Here is a 22,618-nt window from a genome sequence, read left to right on the forward strand (position 1 = left end):
ATGGCTTTTAAAATACTGGCTTAGATAAATTTATAAATGGAAAATCTGTAATGTTTTGAGGGAGAACATAGAATGCTCTATACCTCGTATAGAGGTGTTCTCGTATAGAGTGATAGGTCCTTTTTACGACTCAAAAGTCTTTTGTCTTCAAAATAATTCCTATTGGAATCATCCCTCAACTTAACTAAACAAGCTATGTTACTAGTATTATAAATTTTTAAGTACAAGAAAATCATAGGAAAAAGTCTTTCGAGGGGCACCTGGTGTGGCACAGTTGGTTAAGCCTCTGACTCTTCCTTTCCACTCAGGTTGTGAGCTCCCGGTTGTGAGATCCATCCCCGAGTCCAGCTTTGTGCTTAGCATGGAGTCTGCTTAGAGTTTCTCTCTCCCTATTCCTCTGCTTCTTCCCCTCTCTCTAAAATAAATAATCTTTTAAAAAAGTAAAGAAAAGAAAAAAATCTTTTGAAATATTTTTCAACCTTGTCTTAAATATTTCTTTAGTTTTTAAAGAGGTGAGATTCCTTTATGGGGAAAAAAAATTACTAGAAGACATGAACAGACATTCCTGCACCATCCTCACATTGCTACTTAGAACACTTTACCCGTTGTCTGCATGTAAAACTGACTTTTTATGTGTCTGGCCATTATTGCTTTTAGCTAGAGGTAGGATTTTTATAAGCATGTTCTGTAACAAAGGAGAAATTTTGAAATATGTTGACAGCCATGGAATTGGTATAGTTTCAAAATGCTTCTATAATCATTCACCTAAGGCTAAATAGAGTCAGAAAACTTTTCTTGATTGAAGTATATTACTACTCTTGAACTTTATGTGGGATAACCATTCTAAATTTATTGTAATTAAGGATTACAGTGATTAAATGGTAGATTAGAAGTTTAAAATTATTAAAATACTTGTGGTAATGGGTGTGGAGAACATTCTCAGTAGTGAAAATTGAAGGTCATAAATAGTCTTCATTTGAAATGGTTACATGTAAATATTACAATATATTTGTAATGAGTAGAAATTAATTTAGTGGTTAAATCCTTGTATATTTTGCAATCTTGTTTTTATTCTTGTGGTGTTGTTTTTTTTTTTTTTTAATAGTGTTTGCCAGCTCTGAGCCTGTGCCAGGATTCCAAGGGGATACCCTGCAGCTAGCATTCATTGACCTCAGACAAGTAAGATATAATAATGTAGATCTCATTTTTTTTTGCTTTCTACCGTTGCCTTTTTTTTTTTTTTTTTTTTTTTTTAGTGCTATGGGAATGCTTGTTCACCTTGAAACAATCTTTCTTTGTGGAAGTGCTTCTTTTATAACTATATGTTTGGCCCTTCTCTCTGAACTGGTATATCTATTTGGTGTTTCAATGTCATGGAACAATTTTATTGGTGAATATTTAATTTATTCATTACCTGCTAAGCTCATGCCTAAATAACTTCATACTTTGGTTTAATGACACTTGAAGTTTGAGTTATTTCTTAATGATTTCATGGTCCTATTATGAAAATTGGTGGTATAAATAGTGTCAGGACTCAAGTTAAATGTAAATTATTACAACCTAGAAAGTAACCTCTTGCTTAAAACTGTGGTAAAGAATGCTTTTTTTCAGTAAATTTTCTGGGGGCTCTTTGGTGGCTCAGTTGGGTGGAGGTCTGCCTTCAGATCTGGTCATGATCCCAGGGTCCTGGGATTGAGCCCCACATTGGGCTCCTTGCTCAGAAGGGATCTTGCTTCTCCCTCTCCCTCTGTCTGCCATTCTCCCTGCTTGTGTGCTCGTGTACTCTCTCTCTCTATGTAAAATAAATACATAAAATCTTTAAAAATTTTCTGAATGCCTCCACAAAAAAGGACAAAATTACTTTTTAAAAAATAATAATTATTTTTTAAAGATTTTATTTATTTATTTGACAGAGAGAGACGGTGAGAGAGGGAACAGAAGCAGGGGGAGTGGGAGAGGGAGAAGCATGCTCTCCGATGAGCTTAGGGAGCTCCATGCAGGGCTCCATCTCAGGATCCTGGGATCATGACCTGAGCCAAAGACAGATGCTAAACCGACTGAGCCACCCAAGTGCCCCCAAAACTACTTTTAGAAAGGTAATTATAAATTTACATAATTCTTTTCTGGTCATGTAACTCTAAGTAGAGTAACAAATAGGATAATTTTAAAATCTTTTTTTATCATTTTACTAGTCTTTGAAAAACTTTCTACCCTTTTTCCATCTCCCCCATGTTTTTTTCTTATTCGTATTCTGCCTCTTTCATCCTCCTCCTTTTTCTCTCTTAATTCTAGGATTAAGGAGCTTAATAGAGCTGGGAGGTACAAGGGTATGGAGGAGGGGAAGATCCAAGGTAGAGGGCTCAGGGATTTAGACTTGACAACAAGGTGGCTACTGCCCTTGGCAAGAAGAACCAAATGGAAATGGAATTAGAACAAAGCCAATGTGGGAGTACCTGGCTGATTCATTCTGTGGAACATTTGACTCTTGATTTCCAGGTTGTGAGTTCAAGCCCCACGTTGGGTGTGTAGAGATTACTTAAAAATAAAAGCTTAAAACAACAACAGCAACAGCAATGCCATTGTGATATCAGTCTATTAATGGTCCCATCCCCTTTGGGGATAGAGATGACTAAGATTGGGCTTCACCATTGATGTAAATAAATAGACTACCACAGTGATGTTTGTGGCAGGCCCGGTTTGAGTAATGAAGGAGTTCTGATTTTAGTAAGTGTTTGAGAATACAGCTGTTTTTGCTTTAATTCCAAACCAGTGTTCTATAAATATGTATGAACTACTATGTACTGATTATTTAGAGAGGGCTGATATAGTTGAAATAGACACAAAAGTAATGTAAAAGAGAGTTTTGTTCTTGGGGAGCTTAAAACTCTTCTAAAGATACAAAACTCCCATGAACTCTGCAGGAATACTTACAGGACAGTGAGTCATATGGATATAAATGGTATATCTTCAAGTCAGGTTTAGAAGGAAACAAAAAAGTAGTCCTACTTCCCAGTTTTTTATTTGTAAAGCACTGAACATATAAGATATATTAATATTTATTTCTGTTTGAAATCAGTGCTCATGTATTATGCCAAACCAGAAACAATGTTATGGATGACCTAGATCTGAGAATGATTACCATTACTAAGTTGGAGAAGATAGTAAAAATTTAGAAGGTGGACTCTGAACTTTTATTCCAGTTTACCCAAAGATATTCTTTCTATAGAAGGTAGATCTATTTGCTTTAGGATTTCTCTCTGTTGCAATCTTACTGCCCTGAAAAAGATTATCTAATACAGCAAATGGAGTTCTTTAGCAGACTGGAAATAAGCTTAGTTGTATGTTCATTTCTCAGTTGGGTTATAGCCACTGACTGGGGTAGGTTTCCCTGTTATAAGAGCATGAGTACGTTCTCTAAACCAAAGTGTATGTAATTTGAGGGTATCTCCTATTATACATAATAGGATATTAGGATAATTTTTAAATCTATTTTTATCATTTTACTAGTCTTTGAAAAACTTCCTACCCTTTTTCCATCTCCCCCATATTTTTTCTTATTCCTTTTCTTTTCGTATTCTGTTCATTTTCTTATTCGTATTCTATTATATATAAATAATCTCTTCACAGAAAACTTGAAATTTATTATGTTTTATATAAATTGTGTGAATTTATATGGTTTTAAATAGTTTGTGATCACATTGTAGGATTGTGAATAGAACCACATTTGAAACTGTGGGTAAAGATTCTGTTCTTTGATTTGTTCGTTTAAATAGATGGTTGGCTCAATGCAGATTAAAACTGATCGCAAGTACTTTCTTCCTTCAAAGACAATCATCATTTGACACCAAAAAATGCCTCTTTACAAGCATATGTAAAGCATTTCCTCACTAGGAACTGGTATTAAGGCACACCAACAAATATTAGTAAATATCTCAAGTCTTTTTGGTTGAATTTACTTTTTAGTATGTGCTCTTACAGGCATTAAGTCTTGGTTGGCTTTTCCTCTTCAGTATGTGCTCTTACAGGCATTAAGTCTTGGTTGGCTTTTCCTCATTGGCATAATTTTTTAAAGAAACTTTTAAGTGAATACAAAAAAATCTGTTAGAAACATTTAGAATTCTGAAATCTATTCTGACACATGTAAAACTCTTAAAGATTTATGTAGAAATACCTATTTAATAAAAAACACAGTTTTAGTATTCAGTACAAGTTACTAATGGATAAATTTTAATGAGCTAATTTTTAATATATTAATTATTCTAGTTTGAAAGAGAGGCTTAAAATAATTTTTCCTAAATATTGTTAAAATTTAATCAGATTCTATTTTTGTACACTTGGCATTCTGAAACAAGAAGATGCAACTAATTCTTGTTTTTAGCTGCTGGACCACTGAGATATACTTGATTTTTATGATTTTAGAGGCTTGGATTTAATAACTTGACAAAGATAATTATTTTCACATACATTTGTTTCTCAAATTAGTTTATAAACAGTTAAGTGGTGAAATGCCAAGTATGGGAATTGACTGAAAATAAAATTAGTCTTTAAAGTCTCATATGTGGTGATAGAAGTTTTTTGTATCAGATGTCAGTGTTATTTAAAGATGCCTTTCAAGTTTCAGTAGTGTTTTAATGTTCCTGACTTCATAAAAACCTTTCATAGACTATTATTTTAATATTTTTATATCAAGTACTGTATCACCAAACATAAAGAGAGTGCTAACACTTTTTTATTTACATTTCAGTTGGGTTTCTGCACTTTTCCCTCTTTTTTTTCTAGTCTGTGATCCATTTCTGTCTTAATAGGGTGGCTGACAGTTCTTTTCAAGTATACTTAGAAAGGCAAAAGAGCCCTTTTCATAGTACTTATAAGGGGTCATGCTTCTGTTTTTTAGTTTGAATTTGATACTGCTTCATGAATTGCTGGGTATGAAAGATTAGGAAGTAGGTCCAGTGGTCAAATTTTACCTGCCCACCCGGACTTTGCCCTGAGGTCAAACTCCTGATATTTGCTGTTCTGAATAGAGGAGTTGATGACAAGTATGAGCTGATACAAGAGGAAAGTTAGAACCATATCAAAGCTGAAGGCAAGAGAATTGGGATTCAATGAGAGACTGTAGCTAAAAGATGGATCATCAGAATTGCCCTCTTTTAAAGAAAAGGAAATAGCTGACCTGTTAGTGAAAAAGACTTTATCATCCTGCCAATCACATGCTTGCTAATGGAAGCCAGTTATCTCAACAACATTGTAAGGTCTACTACCCCATAGACAATGCAGAGGACTAGTGGTGCTGGTACTGCCTCATATGAATATACTGTCTCAATTTTAAGTGTGCTGTTTTAATATGATTTGTATGTGTAAACTTTTTTTATAAGTATACCCTATCACCCTCTTACCCCTAGTTCTGAAATTAATTCCCTGAAAGAAGGACCATGTTATACTTATATGTGTCTATTTTCTTTTACAAAGACTATTTTGTTAAATGTAATCTTTCAAATGGATTTCAGATGAATATGTAAAATTCTTTTGACAAGTTATGAAAATCATAAATATATCAAACTATTTTTATTTTAATACTCTTTATACAGTATACAGAATTGAGTGATAATTTTTTATGACTCATTTTTTTAAAGTAAGCTTACACCCAACATGGGGCTTGAACTCATGACCCCAAGATCAAGAGTCACATGCCAGCCTGGTGCCCCTATAACTCATTCTTTTTTCTTTTTCTTTTCTTTCTTTTTTTTTTTTTTTTAAGATTTTGCTTATTTATTAGAACACAGGTCGGGGGAGGGAGAGGGAGAAGCAGGCTCCCCACTGAGCAGGGAGCCTGATATGGGGCTTAATCCTAGGACCCCTGGATCATGACCTGAGCTGAAGACAGATGCTTAACCACCTGAGTCACCCAGGCACCCATATAACTCATTCTTAATACACAGAAATATTTCACTAAATAGCACTAGAAAATGAGATGTCCCATATAACCAAATTTTAGTTTTTGTATAACTGAAGATTAGTTTTAATCACCAAAATTTTTAAGATAAAGCCAATTTTATGGGAAACCTTAAAAAATATATCTTACCTTTATAGCTTCTTACTGAACATAATTCTCACAGTAAGTTGAACATCCTTAGCTTACTAATCCTAATACTAAAGCCTCTTTACCTCATTCTGTTTCACTTTGTGATAAGTTAGACTGGTAAGATGTATTGTTGCTACATTTGACAATACCTTGATAATCTTTTGGCAATATCAAGAAGTTTAGGTAGATTGGATCATAATGCAGTTAGATGGATTTGAGGCTATAAAACAGTCTCTTGGGGCACCTGACTGGCTGAATTGGTAGAGCATGTAAGTCTTGATATCAGAGTCATAAGTTCAAGCCCCACATTGGGCAAGGAGTCTACTTTAAAAAAGAGAATAAAAAACCCTTTGCCCACAGAAGTTGGCTGTTGTATCATTATCACCCCAGAGCAGTATTTCTCAAAGTGTCTTTCCAGGAACAGTCATTTCTCAAGATGAGAAAAGATTTCTTTAAAGTTTTTTCTAAGTCAGACAGGTTTGAGAAACACTTTATACTCTAATTCCCTCTTAGAGACTTAAACCATGTGCATTAGAATTGCAAGGACTGAGAAATTCTTTGGTGATCTAGCATTTCCCAAACTCATCACGATTATGTGATGATCCCTCACTCATTCTGGGATATATTACATGAAACATACTTTGGGAAATGCTTCAAGACTCTGGCATCATCTTCTAGATGTCTATCTTATATAGTCTGGAATCAGCATACTTTGAAAATAATGACTTGGATAATAAATACCTAGAAGAAATGTGAATTATATGTATAAATGACAAAGCTAAGAGAATTGCCTATAGAATCAACATGCTGTTAGTGATAAGTGAAAGCCAACAAAGTTAGTTTAGCAAGGAAAATATTAAATGTTATATTTAATTTTTTAACCTTTTTTTGTGAGTAATTTCTACACCCAACATGGGGCTCAGACTCAGGAGTTACATGCTCTTCCAACTGAGCCATGCAGGTACCCCCTGTATTTAATATTTTTTAATTTAATTAAAAAAAATATAAGATGTAGGAAATCTGACTTACAATATGAAAAAGATCTGGTAGTTTTAGTTAACCTCCAAATAAACCAACAATTTTCTGGGAATTCTTAGACTGCATTTGTGTAAGGGTGATATTTAGGTTAGACACTTTGTTTTGGGGCTATTAAGACTGTGCCTTGAGTATTACATGGTGATTTAGACACAATTACAGAGCACAGAATTCCAATTCTAGTGATGGATCAGATACCTTGTCATAGGAGAAGAGCCTTTTAAAAACCTGGGAATAGGGATGCCTGGGTGGCTCAGGGTCCTAGGATTGAGCCTCCACATCGGGCGCTCTGCTCAGCAGGGAGACTGCTTGCCCCACTCTCTCTGCCTGCCTCTGCCTGCTTGTGATCTCTCTCTGTCAAATAAATAAATAAAATCTTAAAATCTTATTCTTTCTTTCTTCCATCCTTTCTTCCTTTCCTTCCTTCCTTCCTTTCTTTTTTTTTTTTTTTTTAAGTAGGCATTATGCCCATGTGGGGCTTAAACTCATGACCTTGAGATCAAGAGTCACATGTTCTACCGACTGAGCCAGCCCAGTGCCCCAGATCTTGTTTTCAAGTATTTGATTTTGGACAAACTAGGAGAAAGAGGAATGATCATTCCTCTGAACTATGTGTAGAGAATTTGAATTGTGCAAAATATATTTGCATCTTATAGCACTTTTCAAATAGGTGCTTTGTTGAAGTATAACATACATTCAGGCAATTCTTAGCTGTACGGTTGCTGGTTTTCATAGCATGAATTCATCTCTGTAATACCCAAATCAAGAAAGAAAACTTGACCAGTAAGTACCTCAAAAGAGATCCTACCCCTTACTGTTCTTTCAGCCATTACCCTTCTCCCTCTCAAAAGATAACCACTGTCACAACCTCTAATACCACAGATAAATTCAGCCAGATTTTAAACTTTGTATACATGAAATCATGTGGTATTAATTTTTTTTTAAGATTTTACTTATTTATTTGACAGAGCGGAACAGCGAGAGAGGGAACACAAGAAGGGGGAGTGGGAGAGGCAGAAGCAGGGCTCTTGCTGATCAGGGAGCCCGATGGGGGGCTCGATCCCAGGATGCTGGGATCATGACTTGAGCCCAACGCAGATGCTTGCTGACTGAGCCATTCAGGCACCCCATGTTGTATTAATTTTTATGAAGAAGGTTCTACCTTCTTTAGCTCAATATGTTTGTGAAATTTATCCATGTTGTTATACATAGTTGTGGTTCCTTCATTCCCTTTGCTGTATAGTCTGCATTATACAAATATACCATATTTTATACATTCTATTGATAAGACATATGAGTTTATTCCAATTTTACTGTTACAAATTGTGCTAACACGAACATTTGTTTGCATGTCTTTTGGTGAACATATGCACACACTTCTATTTAGGTGTCTACCTAGGAGTGGAATTGCTAAGTCAGGGGGTATGCACATGATCAGTTATAATAGATACTATGAAGCAGTTTTCCACAAGGAGAGTACAAGTTTATACTTCAGCCAGCCATGTAGAATTCTTGTTGCTCTACATCCTTGTCATCTCATGGTATTATCTGTCTCTTCCTTTTTAGCCCTTCCAGTGGGTATACAATAGTTTTATATTGTGGTTTTAATCTGCACTTTTTTATTTGACTTACAAATTGAATCCCTGGGGCACCTGGGTGGCTCAGTGGGTTAGGCCTTTGCCTTCAGCTTGGGTCATGGTCCCAGGGTCCTGGGATAGATCCTCGCATCGGGCTCTTTACTCGGTGGGGAGGCTGCTTCCCCCTTTCTCTCTATGCCTGCCTCTCTACCTAACTGTGATCTCTGTCTGTCAAATAAATAAATAAAATTTTAAAAAAATTGAATCCCATTTCATATGTTATTGTCCATTTGAATATCCTCTTTTGTGAATAAACTGTGCAGGGTTTTTGTGGGGTTTTGTTGTTGTTGTTTTTTACCATTTTTTCTATTGCCTACTTCTTACTGATTTATAGAGGTTCTTTGTATGTTCTGAATGTGAATCCTTTGTCAAATATATGTATTGCAAATATCTTCTCCTGCTCTGTGGCTTGTCTGTTTACTTTTAGTTGTGTCATTTGATGAACAGAAGCTCATGCTTCTTATCCCTTTATGGTTAGTTCTTGTTAATGTCCTGTTTAAGAAGTCTTTGCCTGTTCCTGAAATTATAAAGATATTTTTCTATGTTTTCTTCTAAAAGTTTTATTTTTTTTAACATTCATATTTAGGTTTAGAGTCCATCTGGAATTGGTTTTTGTGCATGGTGTGGAGTGAAGATTCAAGATTCATTTTGTTCCATATGGTTTTCTAATTGACCCAGCACCAATTTTTGAAATTGCATTTTAATTTAAAAGTAATGTAATTGTAAAATACAGTACTGTGAGACATAAATGATACGTGCTTCTAATATACAAGTAAAGTGGTTTCTGTTGCCTTCCAGTTAGCTGTATGCTTATATTTCATGGTTCATAACATTCCTCATTAGCAAATTAGTTGTAGGTTTGAGGTATAGTTTTAACCACATCAAAGGTATTTTTAAAAACAAAACAATTCTAGAATAAGTATTCATAACAATATGGGCAATATAAGAGAAAAAAGCTGAATTATGAGCCCATGAGGACAAGAATCATGCCCTTTTTGTTCACTCCTGTACTGTGGTATTTGCCATAGCTTTCTGCTATTCTTAGTATACAGTGAACAATTAAGAAGTGTTGAATAAGTGAATACAAATTTTTTTAGCTATACTCAAAGGCATTTTTTTGGAGTACAGAAACACCTTTCTTTCTTTCTTTTTTTTTTTTAAAGATTTTATTTATTTATTTGACAGAGAGAAATCACAAGTATACGGAGAGGCAGGCAGAGAGAGAGGAAGGGAAGCAGGCTCCCTGATGAGCAGAGAGCCCGATACGGGACTCGATCCCAGGACCCTGAGATCATGACCTGAGCCGAAGGCAGAGGCTTAACCCACTGAGCCACCCAGGCGCCCCAGAAACACCTTTCTTAGGAATTGAGATATTCTATGTAAATTCACATTCTATATAAACAATACATTTAAAAGCAATATATTTTATTTTTCTATTTCAATTTTTTGATGAGTCTTTATAAAAATACATGACACATCTGTGCTTTCTCAAGTGAAAATATAACAAACATTTCTTTTTTTTTTTTAAGATTTTATTTATTTATTTGACAGATAGAGATCACAAGTAGTCAGAGAGGCAGGTAGAGAGAGAGGAGGGGAAGAAGCAGGCTCCCTGCTGAGCAGAGAGCCCGATGCGATGCGGGGCTTGATCCCAGGACCCTGAGATCGTGACCTGAGCTGAAGGCAGAGGCTTTAACCCATTGAGCCACCCAGGTACCCCTATAACAAACATTTCTTGATTTATCTCAGCCATCATTAGGAATACTCAAAGAGTAATATAGGTTATTTCTAAGAAATATTGTTATTGCTCCAAAACCAACTGTTTATTCCTTTATGGGTAAAGAAATATTCTGGACAGGATAATTGCAGGAATTTAGACAAAGGCAATATACACTTAATTAAGTGATTGGCAATGACCAAATATAAAACAGAATTAAATAAAGGAGCTTTAAATAAATATTGTTTGGAACAGTGAGTCATGAAGAAAGTAGATTATAGTCAAATAAATTGAGGAAATCCTACTTATTTTGTCCCTCTCCTATAAGTTCAAAACTTCATTAGCACATTAAAGGCTTTGAGAAGTCTTAGAGTAAAGGTGTATTCCCTTCCTCCCCCAAACCTGTTTGAATACTGAAGAATTTTCAGAAATGAAAATCCCTTACTGTCTTGCAAAACAATATTCTACCGGCCACAGTTTAACACTAAATTACCTGGACCACTGTTGCATTACTTTAATTTATAGATTCCTAGAACTATCTGGTTAAAACAGGGCTGTGGTAAAAAATAGAGAAGTCTTTCAGTAGGTAGATGAAATTTACATATTAAAATGTAAATGATTCAAAAATGGAAAGTAGTAAATTTTCAACAATAGTTTGTTGAACTTTAAAAAAAAATCTGGAGGATTTTATGAAGGATGATAATTACCAGAGGATTAATGCTGCTTAGACATAGCAAACCAGTCAGTCAGTCATAGAGAATAACTTGTTTTTAAGAAGCATGAAGCAGTAACACAAGATGGCTTGTGAAGAATGAAAAGATTTAAGTGGAAATTAAATACCAGCTCATGTGGAGTTCAAATTCTAACAGTTGTCAGATTCCGTAATGAATCATCAAGACTATTGTTACTGAGCCACAGTATACATACTTGGATGAAAATAAAAGATACATTTGCTGCTTTTTTTTCCTTTAATACACTATTAAGTGAGATGGGAAAAATTTGGAGAGATCTTTTGATAAAGTGATATTTTGATAAAATGATCAAACTCTATATTTTGTTGTAAAGAATGTCTCTTAGTATTAAAAAGGAAATATAATTGAAGTGACTTTTTTTCAGGTTAATTGCACCTTTCCTTAAGATAGAAAATCTAGGGGCGCCTGGGCTCAATGGGTTAAAACCTCTGCCTTCAGCTCAGGTCCTGGGATTGAGCCCCACATCTGAGCTCTCTGCTCAGCAGGGAGCCTGCTTCCCTTCCTCTCTCTCTGCCTGCGTCTCTGCCTACTTGTGATCTCTGTCAAATAAATAAAATTTAAAAAAAAAAATCTAACAATTGCCATAATAAGAACTTAAAGCCAAAATGCCACAAAGAAAATATTGTTACTATTTAGTGATACTAAAAATATGATGAAAAAAGTTCTAAGTCCTTTAGAACTTAAAGAAATCTTTTGCCCAGATGGTTTATTTTACACATTAACTTAGCTGTAAGCACCTATAGTTACGAAAAGAGAAATAGTAGGGGACAAAATCCACTTAGTTCAGCTGATCTTTTTTGTCTGACACGAAGCCCTCCCTGGCAGGCAAGGGAGGGGTTTTACGACTAAAAATATTCTTTACCTTCTATTGCTTTTTTGATCTGACATAATTTAAAGAATATGTTTTTGGGGATCCTGGGTAGCTCAGTTGGTTAAGCAGCTGACTCTTGATTTTAGCTCTGGTCATGATCTTAGGGTCCTGGGATCAAGCCCTGTGTCAGGCTCCATGTTCAGCAGGAAGTCAGCTTTAGGATTCTTCTTCTCCCTCTGTCCCTGCCCCTGCTTTTCATGCTCTCTCTTTCTAAAATGAATAAATAAATCATTTTAAATGATGCTTTCTTTCTAATAATAATAATAATAATAATAATAATAAAGAATACATTTTTAGAAGTCCTTTTGTAACCCTACACACGCATCTTTTTATTAATGGTACCCACAGAGGTTTCTCTTCCTCCAGAAGAGTTGATGGACCATTCTGAATATTAAATCATTTCTTTTTAGTTTAGCTAGGTTTTTTTGTTGTTGTTGTTGTTGTTTTTAAGTAGGCTCCATGACCGTTGTGGAGCTCAAACTCATGACCCTGAGATCAAGAGTCCCATGCTCTACTAACTAAGCCAGCCAGGCACCTGGCTGGTTCTTTTTCTTTTTCTTCTTTAACTTTGTCGATTCCTAGAACTTGACTTTTCTACCTATATCCTGATCCAGTATGATCTCATTTAGTTGGGGTAACAGTATAGTCTATGATGTTTTTTAAAGAGGCAACCATAAACGTTCCCCTTCACAAGTCTGTTATCTTACTATATATGTCATCAACACATATGCCTTTTTTTGCCTTTTTGTATGTGTGTGTGTGTGGTGAATTGCAAATCTAGGCTTCTCTATGCAGAATGCTGTATGAGAAGACTAAGCAGCCATTGACCATGGCTATTCTTCATTTGACCTTTCTTATATTCTCTTATTTTGTAAAGAAATCTGTTAGGAATGACTTGTAGCTTTGTACTGATTTTCTTTTTATTCTCAGCCTTTAACTTCATTGGCAGGAATTGGTTAAATGTAGATTGCATTGCATACAGGTCCTTATATGCCTGTGGATCAGGGATTCTAATCTGGGGGCCATGGATTGATTTTAGGAGGTTCGTGCAAAATTTTGTTTGTGTATTTTACTGAGAAGAGGGTCCAGCGTTTTCAGATTTTCAAAGGCATTTTATGTGACCTAACAACAGTTATTCAGTGACCACTGCTCTGGGGAAACTGAAAGTTGTCCAGATTAAGCCAGATCTCCATGAGCTGTTCTATTTTCAGATGTTTCTTCATTTATTGAACAAATATTTGAGCATCTGCTCTGGGGTCTGTTTTAAATGCTGAAGATACAGTGGTGAACAAGATAGGCAAGATCCTTGCTCTCACAATCTCACTTTGCTGACACAAAATCCACAAAAAGCAGTGATCATTTCTAGTTTTAGATCGGATTTCAAATAGATTTAGATATTGTGAGAAAAACAAAACAGGTTAATGTTATGATGACTGGGAGTAAGGTGGACCACTTTGTATTGGGTTGTCAGGAAAGACATTTAAGGAGGTGACATTTGAGTAGATATGTGAATGAAGTTGGGAGATATGGGGAAGTAGCATTCCTGGCAGCAGAAGGAAGAGCAAGTGCTGTCAAGAAAGAGAGGATAATACTACGGCTTTAAAGTAGTGAGCAAGGGAAAGAGAGGTTCAAATGAAATTGGGAAGATTATCAGAGCCAGATCCTGTAAGGCCTCGAGGGCCTTGTTAAGTAGTTCAGGTTGTTAAGTATGATGAGAAACATTCAAGGGTTTTAAGCAGGTTAGTATAATACTCTGATTTACATTTTTAAAATATTATTCTGGAGGCACCTGGGTGGCTCATTCGGTTGAGCTTCAACTCTTGGTTTCATCTCAGGTGATGATCTCCTACGTTGTGAGATTGAGTCCACATTGAGCTCCATGATCAGCACAGAGTCAGCTGGAATTCCTTTGTCCTTACCCCACTTGCTCGCTAGCTCTCTCAAAAAACAAAACAAACAAACAAAAAAAGATTATCCTGGCCTCTCTGAGGAAAACAGACTGAAAAGGACAAAATCAAAATCAGGATGAACAGATGATAATTTTGGTAATCTAGTCTACTGATGATTGATTGCAGTTAATTACTGATGATGTAGTTCACAGTATTTCACAGTGCCTTCTTCATGTGGACTCAGAAGTTGCTGTTTACAGTATTGGAAATAGCTGAATTTATCCAGAGTAACTAGTATTCTAATAAATGGAGTACTATGAGTTCTATAACTAAATACATTTTCTTCATTTTTGCAGCTAGAAAACTCAGTTGTGTAGTGTACTATCATGTGCATTTTGTGTCCTAACTTCATCATCTACCTTCACTTTCTCTTGGCCCTGAGTTTTCTCAGTTATTAAGTTGTGTGTATCTTGCAAGTATTCTTATAAGTTGCCTTTGGAAGAAGACAGCGTGAAATAAGTTAAACATTTGTTAATGGAAATATAGTTCTGTAACAAGCACTATATATGTATGGATTTTTCATTTATTTCTTCTTTAACTCATTCATTTTATTCAAAAAATGTTTACTAAGTGCCTACTATAGCCAGCCCCTGAGGAAACAGAATTGAACAGTAGACAATAAAATAAGAACTAGACAATTTGAGGGATCAAAGACGATAAAGTTGAAGACTAGCAGATACAGAAATATACCTTGCCTAAAGGATAGAAATTAAGGAGTGTAAAAAGAAAGCCATGAAGTATCCAAATGGTATGTTGACGAGGACACTCTTTTGTAGGAAATAGAGTGGAGTCTTACTTCTCTTCATAACTCTTGCATGACTTTGGGAACTGTTTCACTATATATTTTCCTGAACTGTTTCACTGTATATTTTAATGGCTTAATGAAATTTGTGATGGAAAATATTGTACAGTTTATTTATGTCTTTTTTTATTTATTTTTTGTTGTTTTTAAGATTTTATTTGAAAAGCAGATCACAGGTAGGCAGAGAGGCAGGCAGAGAGAGAGGAGGAAGCAGGCCCCCTGCCAACCAGTGAACCCGATGTGGGGCTCGATTCCAGGACCCCGGGACCATGACCCGAGCCGAAGGCAGAGGCCTCAACCCACTGAGCCACTCAGGCGCCCCTGTACAGTTTATTTCTGAGAGATGTTTTTCATGGGGTGCTTAATCGTCATTGCTAAAATTGTTGAGTTATGTGAAGCTTGCATTGCACAGATGTCATTAATTGATTGATTAAGTCACCAGTTACCATCTCTTTATACTTAGCACACTTCATCAGGGCGATGGTGATGCTGGTGTGGCAGATCTACATCATGGTGAGCTAAAAGGAGCATAGTTCTGTAACAGTATTGTTTGGTAAGGGAAATACTCTTGAATACCCACATCTTTGTTCTCTTTATTCCCTTCACTTATTTACTTTCACCCTTTTACACATAGTCTGATCATCCCTCTCTACTATACACCCAAATTGGTTATAAAGTTTAGGAAAGAGGTGCAGATAATACTTCACCACAGAAAGACGAACCCTGATAAATATATACACTTGTGTTTGACTCAAAATGAACAACTTTGGAGTCTACCTAAAGGGACATGAACAAGACTTGTAAGTTACGAAGGAATTGTTTGGCCATAATTCCTTCTGTGGAGACTGGGCGTCTGCCAAGACTTTACTTTGAAATTTCTGTCTTCTGTTTCTAATCTTAAGGCATCATAACATACAATTCTTTTGCCACTAGTCCAGTTTGTTCTTTTATGATGAGGAAGGAGGCATTTTTAAATAACAATTATTTCCACTATAATTAAACAAATCTTCTTTTGTTTGCATTATATTTGTTACTCTATTGTATACACACTCTGCTTGCTTAAACTTGCCCCTGTGACTACTTCACAGGAACTTTCTTTAGAAGTTTTAAAGTCTTTGACTTCTTAAAGTATTAATGGGATTTGCCAAAGTTGTAGTATCCGAATGCTTGACTAGATATAGTAGCAGGACAACAAGCTTGTTCACACAACTCCTCCAGCAAGCCTTTTTTCCCTTAGACAATCCTAAATTCATTTGAAGTGCCAAAGAATTAAAGGAAGATGTATTTGGGTTTACTGCTGAATATAACAAGACCAGACATCTCACAAACTTTACCTTAAGGTCCAGATATTAGAAAAGTATGCTGCCCTTTGCAAGAGCTTAGATTATGAAGGATTAGTCTGATCCTAAATGACTTTTGCCTTTTTGTACTTTTTGTTCCAGTGTCACAATTCTGGAGGTTTACAGTTGATGTGCTTAACTACATATGTGACTTATGCTCATACTTCCAGTTATTGGTATAAATTTTTGAACTCACAGATTTTTGTGATTATTTTGAGAGTAAAGGTTAGAGCTGTTTTGTAGTTTGGAAACTTACCTTCTGAAATGATTTTTTGAAAACCAGAAAAACAAAAAAGCAGACAAACACCGTAACAGTTAAAAAAAATAATACATGCTCACTGCTTTTTTTATTTAAAATATTTACAGACTCACAGGAAGTTACAAATATAGTTCCATGAGGTCCCATGTATACTTTACCCAGCTTCCCCCCCCCAAAAAAATGACTTTTTTATAGCTATCTGCAGTTATCAAAATCAGGAAAATGATATTGCATGTTCACTGTCTATAACAAAAAGTCGAACATGTAAATATGTATAAAGAGAAAGCTCTCATTTTTTTGTCTTCTACAATCTCTCAGTCATCATTGTGTTACCTGAAGATTTTTTTTTTTTAAGATTTTATTTATTTGACAGACAGAGATCACAAGCAGGCAGAGAGGCAGGCAGAGAGAGAGGAGGAAGCAGGCTCCCCGCTGAGCAGAGATCCCGATGCAGGGCTCGATCCCAGGACCCTGGGATCAGGACCCGAGCTGAAGGCAGAGACTTTAACCTACTGAGCCACCCAGGCACCCCCTGAAGATCTTTTGAAAGGTACACTTAGTGGTGCCTGGCTGGCTCAGTTGATAGAGCATGCGACTCTGGATCCTTGAGGTCATGAATTCAAGCCCCACGCTGGGTGTAGAGTTTACTGAAAAAATAATAAAAAACAAAAAAAATAATAAAATGTACATTTATTTTTTAAAAAAATATTTTATTTATTTGACAGACAGAGATCACAAATAGGCAGAGAGGCAGGCAGAGAGAGAGGAGGAAGCAGGCTACCTGCTGAGCAGAAAGCTGGATGTAGGGCTTGATCCCAGAACTCTGGGATTATATGACCTGAGCCAAAGGCAGAGACTTTAACTCACTGAGCCACCCAGGCACCCCTAAAATGTACATTTAAACACACACAAAGGCACCTACTTGTGTGCACATGTGTAGAATTTTTTGCTTTTGGGGAATAAGGGTCATTTATGCTATAAGCTACATTTTATACTACATGATTTTGTATTGATAAATACAGATTTTTCATTCTTTTTCATTTCTTCATAATGTTCTCTAGTATAAATACGCCATAATTTATTAAATAAACCCCCTTTTGTTGGACATCTATGGACTCTCCAGTTTTTCTACACAATGCTGCAGTTAGTATCTTTATACATATATATTGAGCACTTGTATAAGTATTTCAGTAGGCCCTTTTTTTTTTTTTTTAAGATTTTATTTATTTGACAGATAGAGATCACAAGTAGGCAGAGAGGCAGGCAGAGAGAGAGAGAGAGAAGAGGAAGCAGGCTCCCTGCGGAGCAGACAGCCCGATGTGGGACTCGATCCCAGAACCCTGGGATCATGACCTGAGCCGAAGGCAGAGGCTTTAACCCACTGAGCCACCCAGGCGCCCCTCTGTAGGCCTTTAAAAGTGGAATTACTTAACACTCAAAAAAATTGTACCAGTCAGAATTTTTTTTAAGAGAAGTACATAGTAATGTGACTATAAACAAAAGTAACAGATTTACGAGAAAAATTTATTCATCTAAGTGTGTAGTTGGGCAAATAGGAAATTTTTTTATTTATAATATAAAGAAGATTATGTTGTGATTTGTTATGAGGTAAATTTTAGTATGTTAAACAAGGAGTAAATCTTTATCTCCATGGACTGGGAGTTATAAGCTGGTGTATAATGTAAAGAGAGGCAGTCCCAAATTTAAATGTTTTTAATCATCAGTATTCTGATTTTTTCACTGAAAGGGATGGTTAAAACTTTTAGTATAGTCTACCAGCAATGAAGGATATTGCTAGCTGGCCTTTATCAATATATACCCTTTAAACTAATTATTAGATATAAACTCAGTATTGCCAGTATTCAACAGGGAACTTTATTCTTTTCTCAACATTAATTTCACATTTTTGCCAAACTCCCTATTATTCATGTATAAGAAATGTTTTTCCCTAATAATAGTTTTCTTTTTTTGAATGGAAACATTTTTTTATTATAGATTTCTTTGAGTTGGGAGGATAGATTATGAGAACTTTAAATATTTAATTGCTTTGTCAAAAAAACAGCAATAATTATTGTACTCTTTAGCAACTAATGAGTATTCTAACCAGAACCAGCATATTCACTATTATGATCTTTTTTGCTGTATAAGACAAAATTCCCTAGATTGCCTTTTTAATATTTGCCATATCAAGTATGAATCTTTTTTTTTTTTAAGATTTTATTATGTTTGACAGAGATCTCAAGTAGGCAGAGAGGCAGACAGAGAGAGAGAGGGGGGAAGCAGGCTCCCCGCTGAGCAGAAAGCTGGATGTAGGACTTGATCCCAAGACCCTGGGATTATGACCTGAGCCAAAGGCAGAGGCTTTAACTCACTGAGCCACCCAGGCACCCCACTGCCTCAAGTGTGAATCTTAAAAGAGTGTTCTAAAAAACTTTGCCAAGAACTCTTTTTGAAAGTAGATTGATTATACATACAAATAAAAGGAAATCTTGTATAAATGAAGCCATCCTAATCTGGTTGTTTTAAGCACTTGACTTATAAATTGAGGAAATTAGATCCTAATCCTACTTTACATATAAATTTGAACAAGACACATTAATCTCTCTAGAGCTCAGTTTCCCTTTTATAAAGTATAGAAAAGCCTGTACTTCCCTGGAATGAGATGTTTAGTGAAAAATTGTATACAAATACAACTAATGGCTGAAATGGAGATAAGGAAAAATTAACAGTAGGTGATTAGTGAACTTTGTGTAGACTCTGTCAGTCTCTCAGGGTCCCTTGAAGGTAATCTCTGTGTGACAGGGTCACAAACTCAATATTTATGCAAAGCTTTTGCAGTGGTTTAAATTAGAAGCTTTTTCTTATGCATTAATCTCTCTGATTTTCTTTTTGTTGCAGAAAAGACACAGTCCTTAAACTTCAGCTTCTCAGAGTGGTCTATGAAATACAATTTAGTTCAGTTCAACAAGCTTTTATTGAGTATCCAAGGGAGAAGTAGGAGCTATTATCTATGCCCTTGAAGACTCATAAGTTGGTTGGAAAGTAGAAACAAACATACCCCAATACTCAGTACATGTACATACTCCATGCTTGAGGAGTGAAACTTTGGGGACCAATAGAGCCACCCGTCCTCATATTTAGATGACTGAGAGAACCGAATCCTGTTGACACCCAGGTAGCATTCCAGAGGGGTTCATTCCATGTCCTGTATCTCTAAAACCATACACTAAAAGAAATTTAGTGGGGTTTTGTTCAGTAGTGACCTTTTAAGAGCCAAGTGGATATGTGTCATCATGAAAATTTTTACTAATATATATTGAAAGGATGAAATTGCTGAAGGGATTATTTGATTTAAGAATAATTTATAATATTTTTTCCTGAACTTCCTTCTTAGGCATATATTCCAATGCTTTAGTACTTAATAGTAAGTGACAGTTTGGTCCCAAGAGGGTTTTACAGTTTATAGTTCTTTCTTTGACTTGCTTATGTTTTCTTAATTTTCAGATCATCTTTCAGTTACCTTCAGTTTTTGATTCAGTGATTTTCATGGTTATGAAATCCTAAGATTTGAGAGTTGGAAGGTGCTTAAGGAAATATAACCAAACCTCCTATAAACTATCCCTTTAACCAGGGCCCTTGCTGCTGCTCCTAATGTCTTTAGAAGTGCACGTTCAAATAGAAGCTTCTTTGCCCTTTTGAAAAACCTCATGACAGCCTTCATCATTTCTTCCTGAGATCTGGTGTTTCCAGAAGATTAAAATGTTTGATTACTCATCCAACTGAGGTACTTTCTCCCTACTCTTTCCACATCTTACTCCACTCCTTCTGGCTGCCTGACCTTTTTACTGTCTCATTCACTCCTTGTTTTGTTTACTCTGTGTCTTTTCACTTCTACTCATCTTAGGGTGTGCCATCTGAAGACATTGCAAGGTAAATGGTCCTATGGCTTCAGTGCTATGGCAGAATGTTTTCTTCCCCTCCCGTCTTAGAATTGTGCAGGTACCCTAACCAAGAAGCCCTCTAATGGGAGCTAAGCACTCTTTCACGGGCTACACAGAGTGAATGAGAGATCCTATTCTCCTCATCCCCATTTCTATTTGTAGACCATTGTTCATCTCCTCTTGAGTGAGTAGATGGCCCCTTGAGCCTCCTTCATTCCTCTCTGTCACTACCAATATTTCACTGTTATTTTTTTGTTTTAAAAAAAGACTTTTTTTTTTTTTTAGATTTATTTATTTATTTATTTGACAGAGAGAAATCACAAGTAGATGGAGAGGCAGGCAGAGAGAGAGAGAGGGAAGCAGGCTCCCTGCTGAGCAGAGAGCCCGATGCGGGACTCGATCCCAGGACCCTGAGATCATGACCTGAGCCGAAGGCAGTGGCTTAACCCACTGAGCCACCCAGGCGCCCCCTTTTTTTTTTTTTTAAAAGATTTTATTTATTGAGATAGAGAGTGAGAGAGCAAACATGAGCAGGGGACAGAGGGAGAGGGAGAAGTAGGCTCCCTGCTGAGCAGAGAGCCTGGGCTCAATCCCAGGACCCTGAGATCATGACCTGAACCGAAGACAGACTGAGCCCCCAGGTGCTCCAAAAGATTTTTTTTAAATCACCTCTACATCCAAAGTGGGGCTCACAACCCTGAGATGAAGAGCCACATGCTCCCCCAACTAAGCCAGCCAGGTGCTCTTCACTGTTGCTTTTGCAACCGAACACTTTGTCTATATTCACATGCATTCTCATTTTCCTTCCTCAGACTCATGTAATAGGTAGCCATTTTGTTCACAGTTCTCTCATCTTCCAGTGCGCACGACCTCATGTTTTATGGGACTTGTTTCATTATTCATCTGTGTTTCCTCTGTTTTATCCTTTCCCTAAATACCTTAGCCTAAAAACATATTCAAAATCTAACCTACCCGAGAGAGAGACAGAGAGAGGGCAGGCAGGGAGATATCTTCTCTAGTCTCATTCTAACATTTACAATCTCTTCTTTGTTCCTCCTTTGTATCCTCATTCCTTAGAAGAATTTTTTATAATTGTTTCCTTATTTCCTCATATCTCCTTCATTCCCCAATCTACTCTCTGCTTTGCCACAGTGCTCAAACAGCATTCACTTAGGTCACTGGGGAGGGCCAGAAGAACTATTTATCCCTTACTTTATTGGTTCTTTCTGCTGTATAATAATATAATATTGTTATATGATAATGTTGGTCACATCCTCCTTAAAATTCTCCCTTCTTTGGGGCACCTGGCTGGCTCAGTCGGTTAAGTGTCTGCCTTCAGCTCAAATCATGAACCCAGAATCCTGGGATTGAACCCCACATTGGGCTCCCTGCTCAGCGGAGAGCCTGCTTCTCTCTCTCTCTGCTGCTACCCTTGCTGTCTTCCCTCTCTGTCAAAGAAAAAAATCTTTTTTAAAAAGCCCAAAAAAACAAAAAACCTCTTCTTCAAAGTCTTTACTGTCTTAATGTTCTTTTTATGTCTTTTCTGTAGCTTCCTTTTCCTGCCCCCTAAATGTTGGTATCCCTGAGGTTTCTGTCCTAGAATGCTGTTCTGTATACACTCGACCATAGTGAACTCATCCATTCTCCATCTGATCTTTGGCACAAATGCTGTATGCCCTAGATATTTATGCAGTTGCTGGGTAGACATTTCCACTGGGATATGTGTCCCACATCCTCCCACATCCTATGTGGCCAAAGCTGTCAACACATCATCTTCCCTTATTCTCTAATCAGGTCTTTTCATATTCTCTGTTTTGGTTGATGGCATCACTCTGCCATGTCCCACATTTAATCATCATGGCCTAGGGAATTTATTTCTTAATATTTCTCAAACCCATCTTCTTCTTTCAACCTAACTACCTGTCTACTACCTATCCATCCTCCTCTCTCTATCCTAATGACCTATTTGTTTATCCCAATATATTTCAAGTTTATCACAACAGTCTCCTAATTATTTTTCCTGTCTTTAGTTTTTTTCTCCTCAAATCCGCTCTTCATAGAGCTGCTAGATTTGCCTAAGTGATCAGGCTGACCATGTGAGCTTTCTTGTTTAGAATTTTCCCACAGTTTCTGAACAAGGCATACATGTCCTTTTATGATCTGGTCCCTGTCCCCTACTCCAGCCCATTTTGTACTACTCCCTTACTGATAAGTTTAGCAACACTAATTAAAG

At 36.4% G+C, this 22,618-nt stretch overlaps 1 protein-coding gene across 6 annotated transcripts in view; it reads left to right on the top strand.

Moving 5' to 3' along the window:
* The window catches only part of EXOC6 (exocyst complex component 6), a gene marked incomplete at its 5' end in the record, with an annotated part of 248,619 nt that overhangs the window by 207,311 nt on the left and 18,690 nt on the right, over positions 1-22,618 (top strand). For all 6 annotated transcript variants that reach the window (XR_014309260.1, XR_014309261.1, XR_014309262.1 and 3 more), the window contains one exon: positions 1,106-1,179. Coding sequence is in view for 3 of the 6 variants with exons in the window: in XM_082721939.1 (XP_082578065.1) it covers positions 1,106-1,179 (74 nt within the window). The remainder of the gene's footprint in view (positions 1-1,105; positions 1,180-22,618) is intronic.

The sequence above is a fragment of the Mustela nivalis genome (genome assembly GCF_964662115.1).
Source record: "Mustela nivalis genome assembly, chromosome: 2".
Classification (NCBI taxonomy): Eukaryota; Metazoa; Chordata; class Mammalia; order Carnivora; family Mustelidae; genus Mustela; species Mustela nivalis.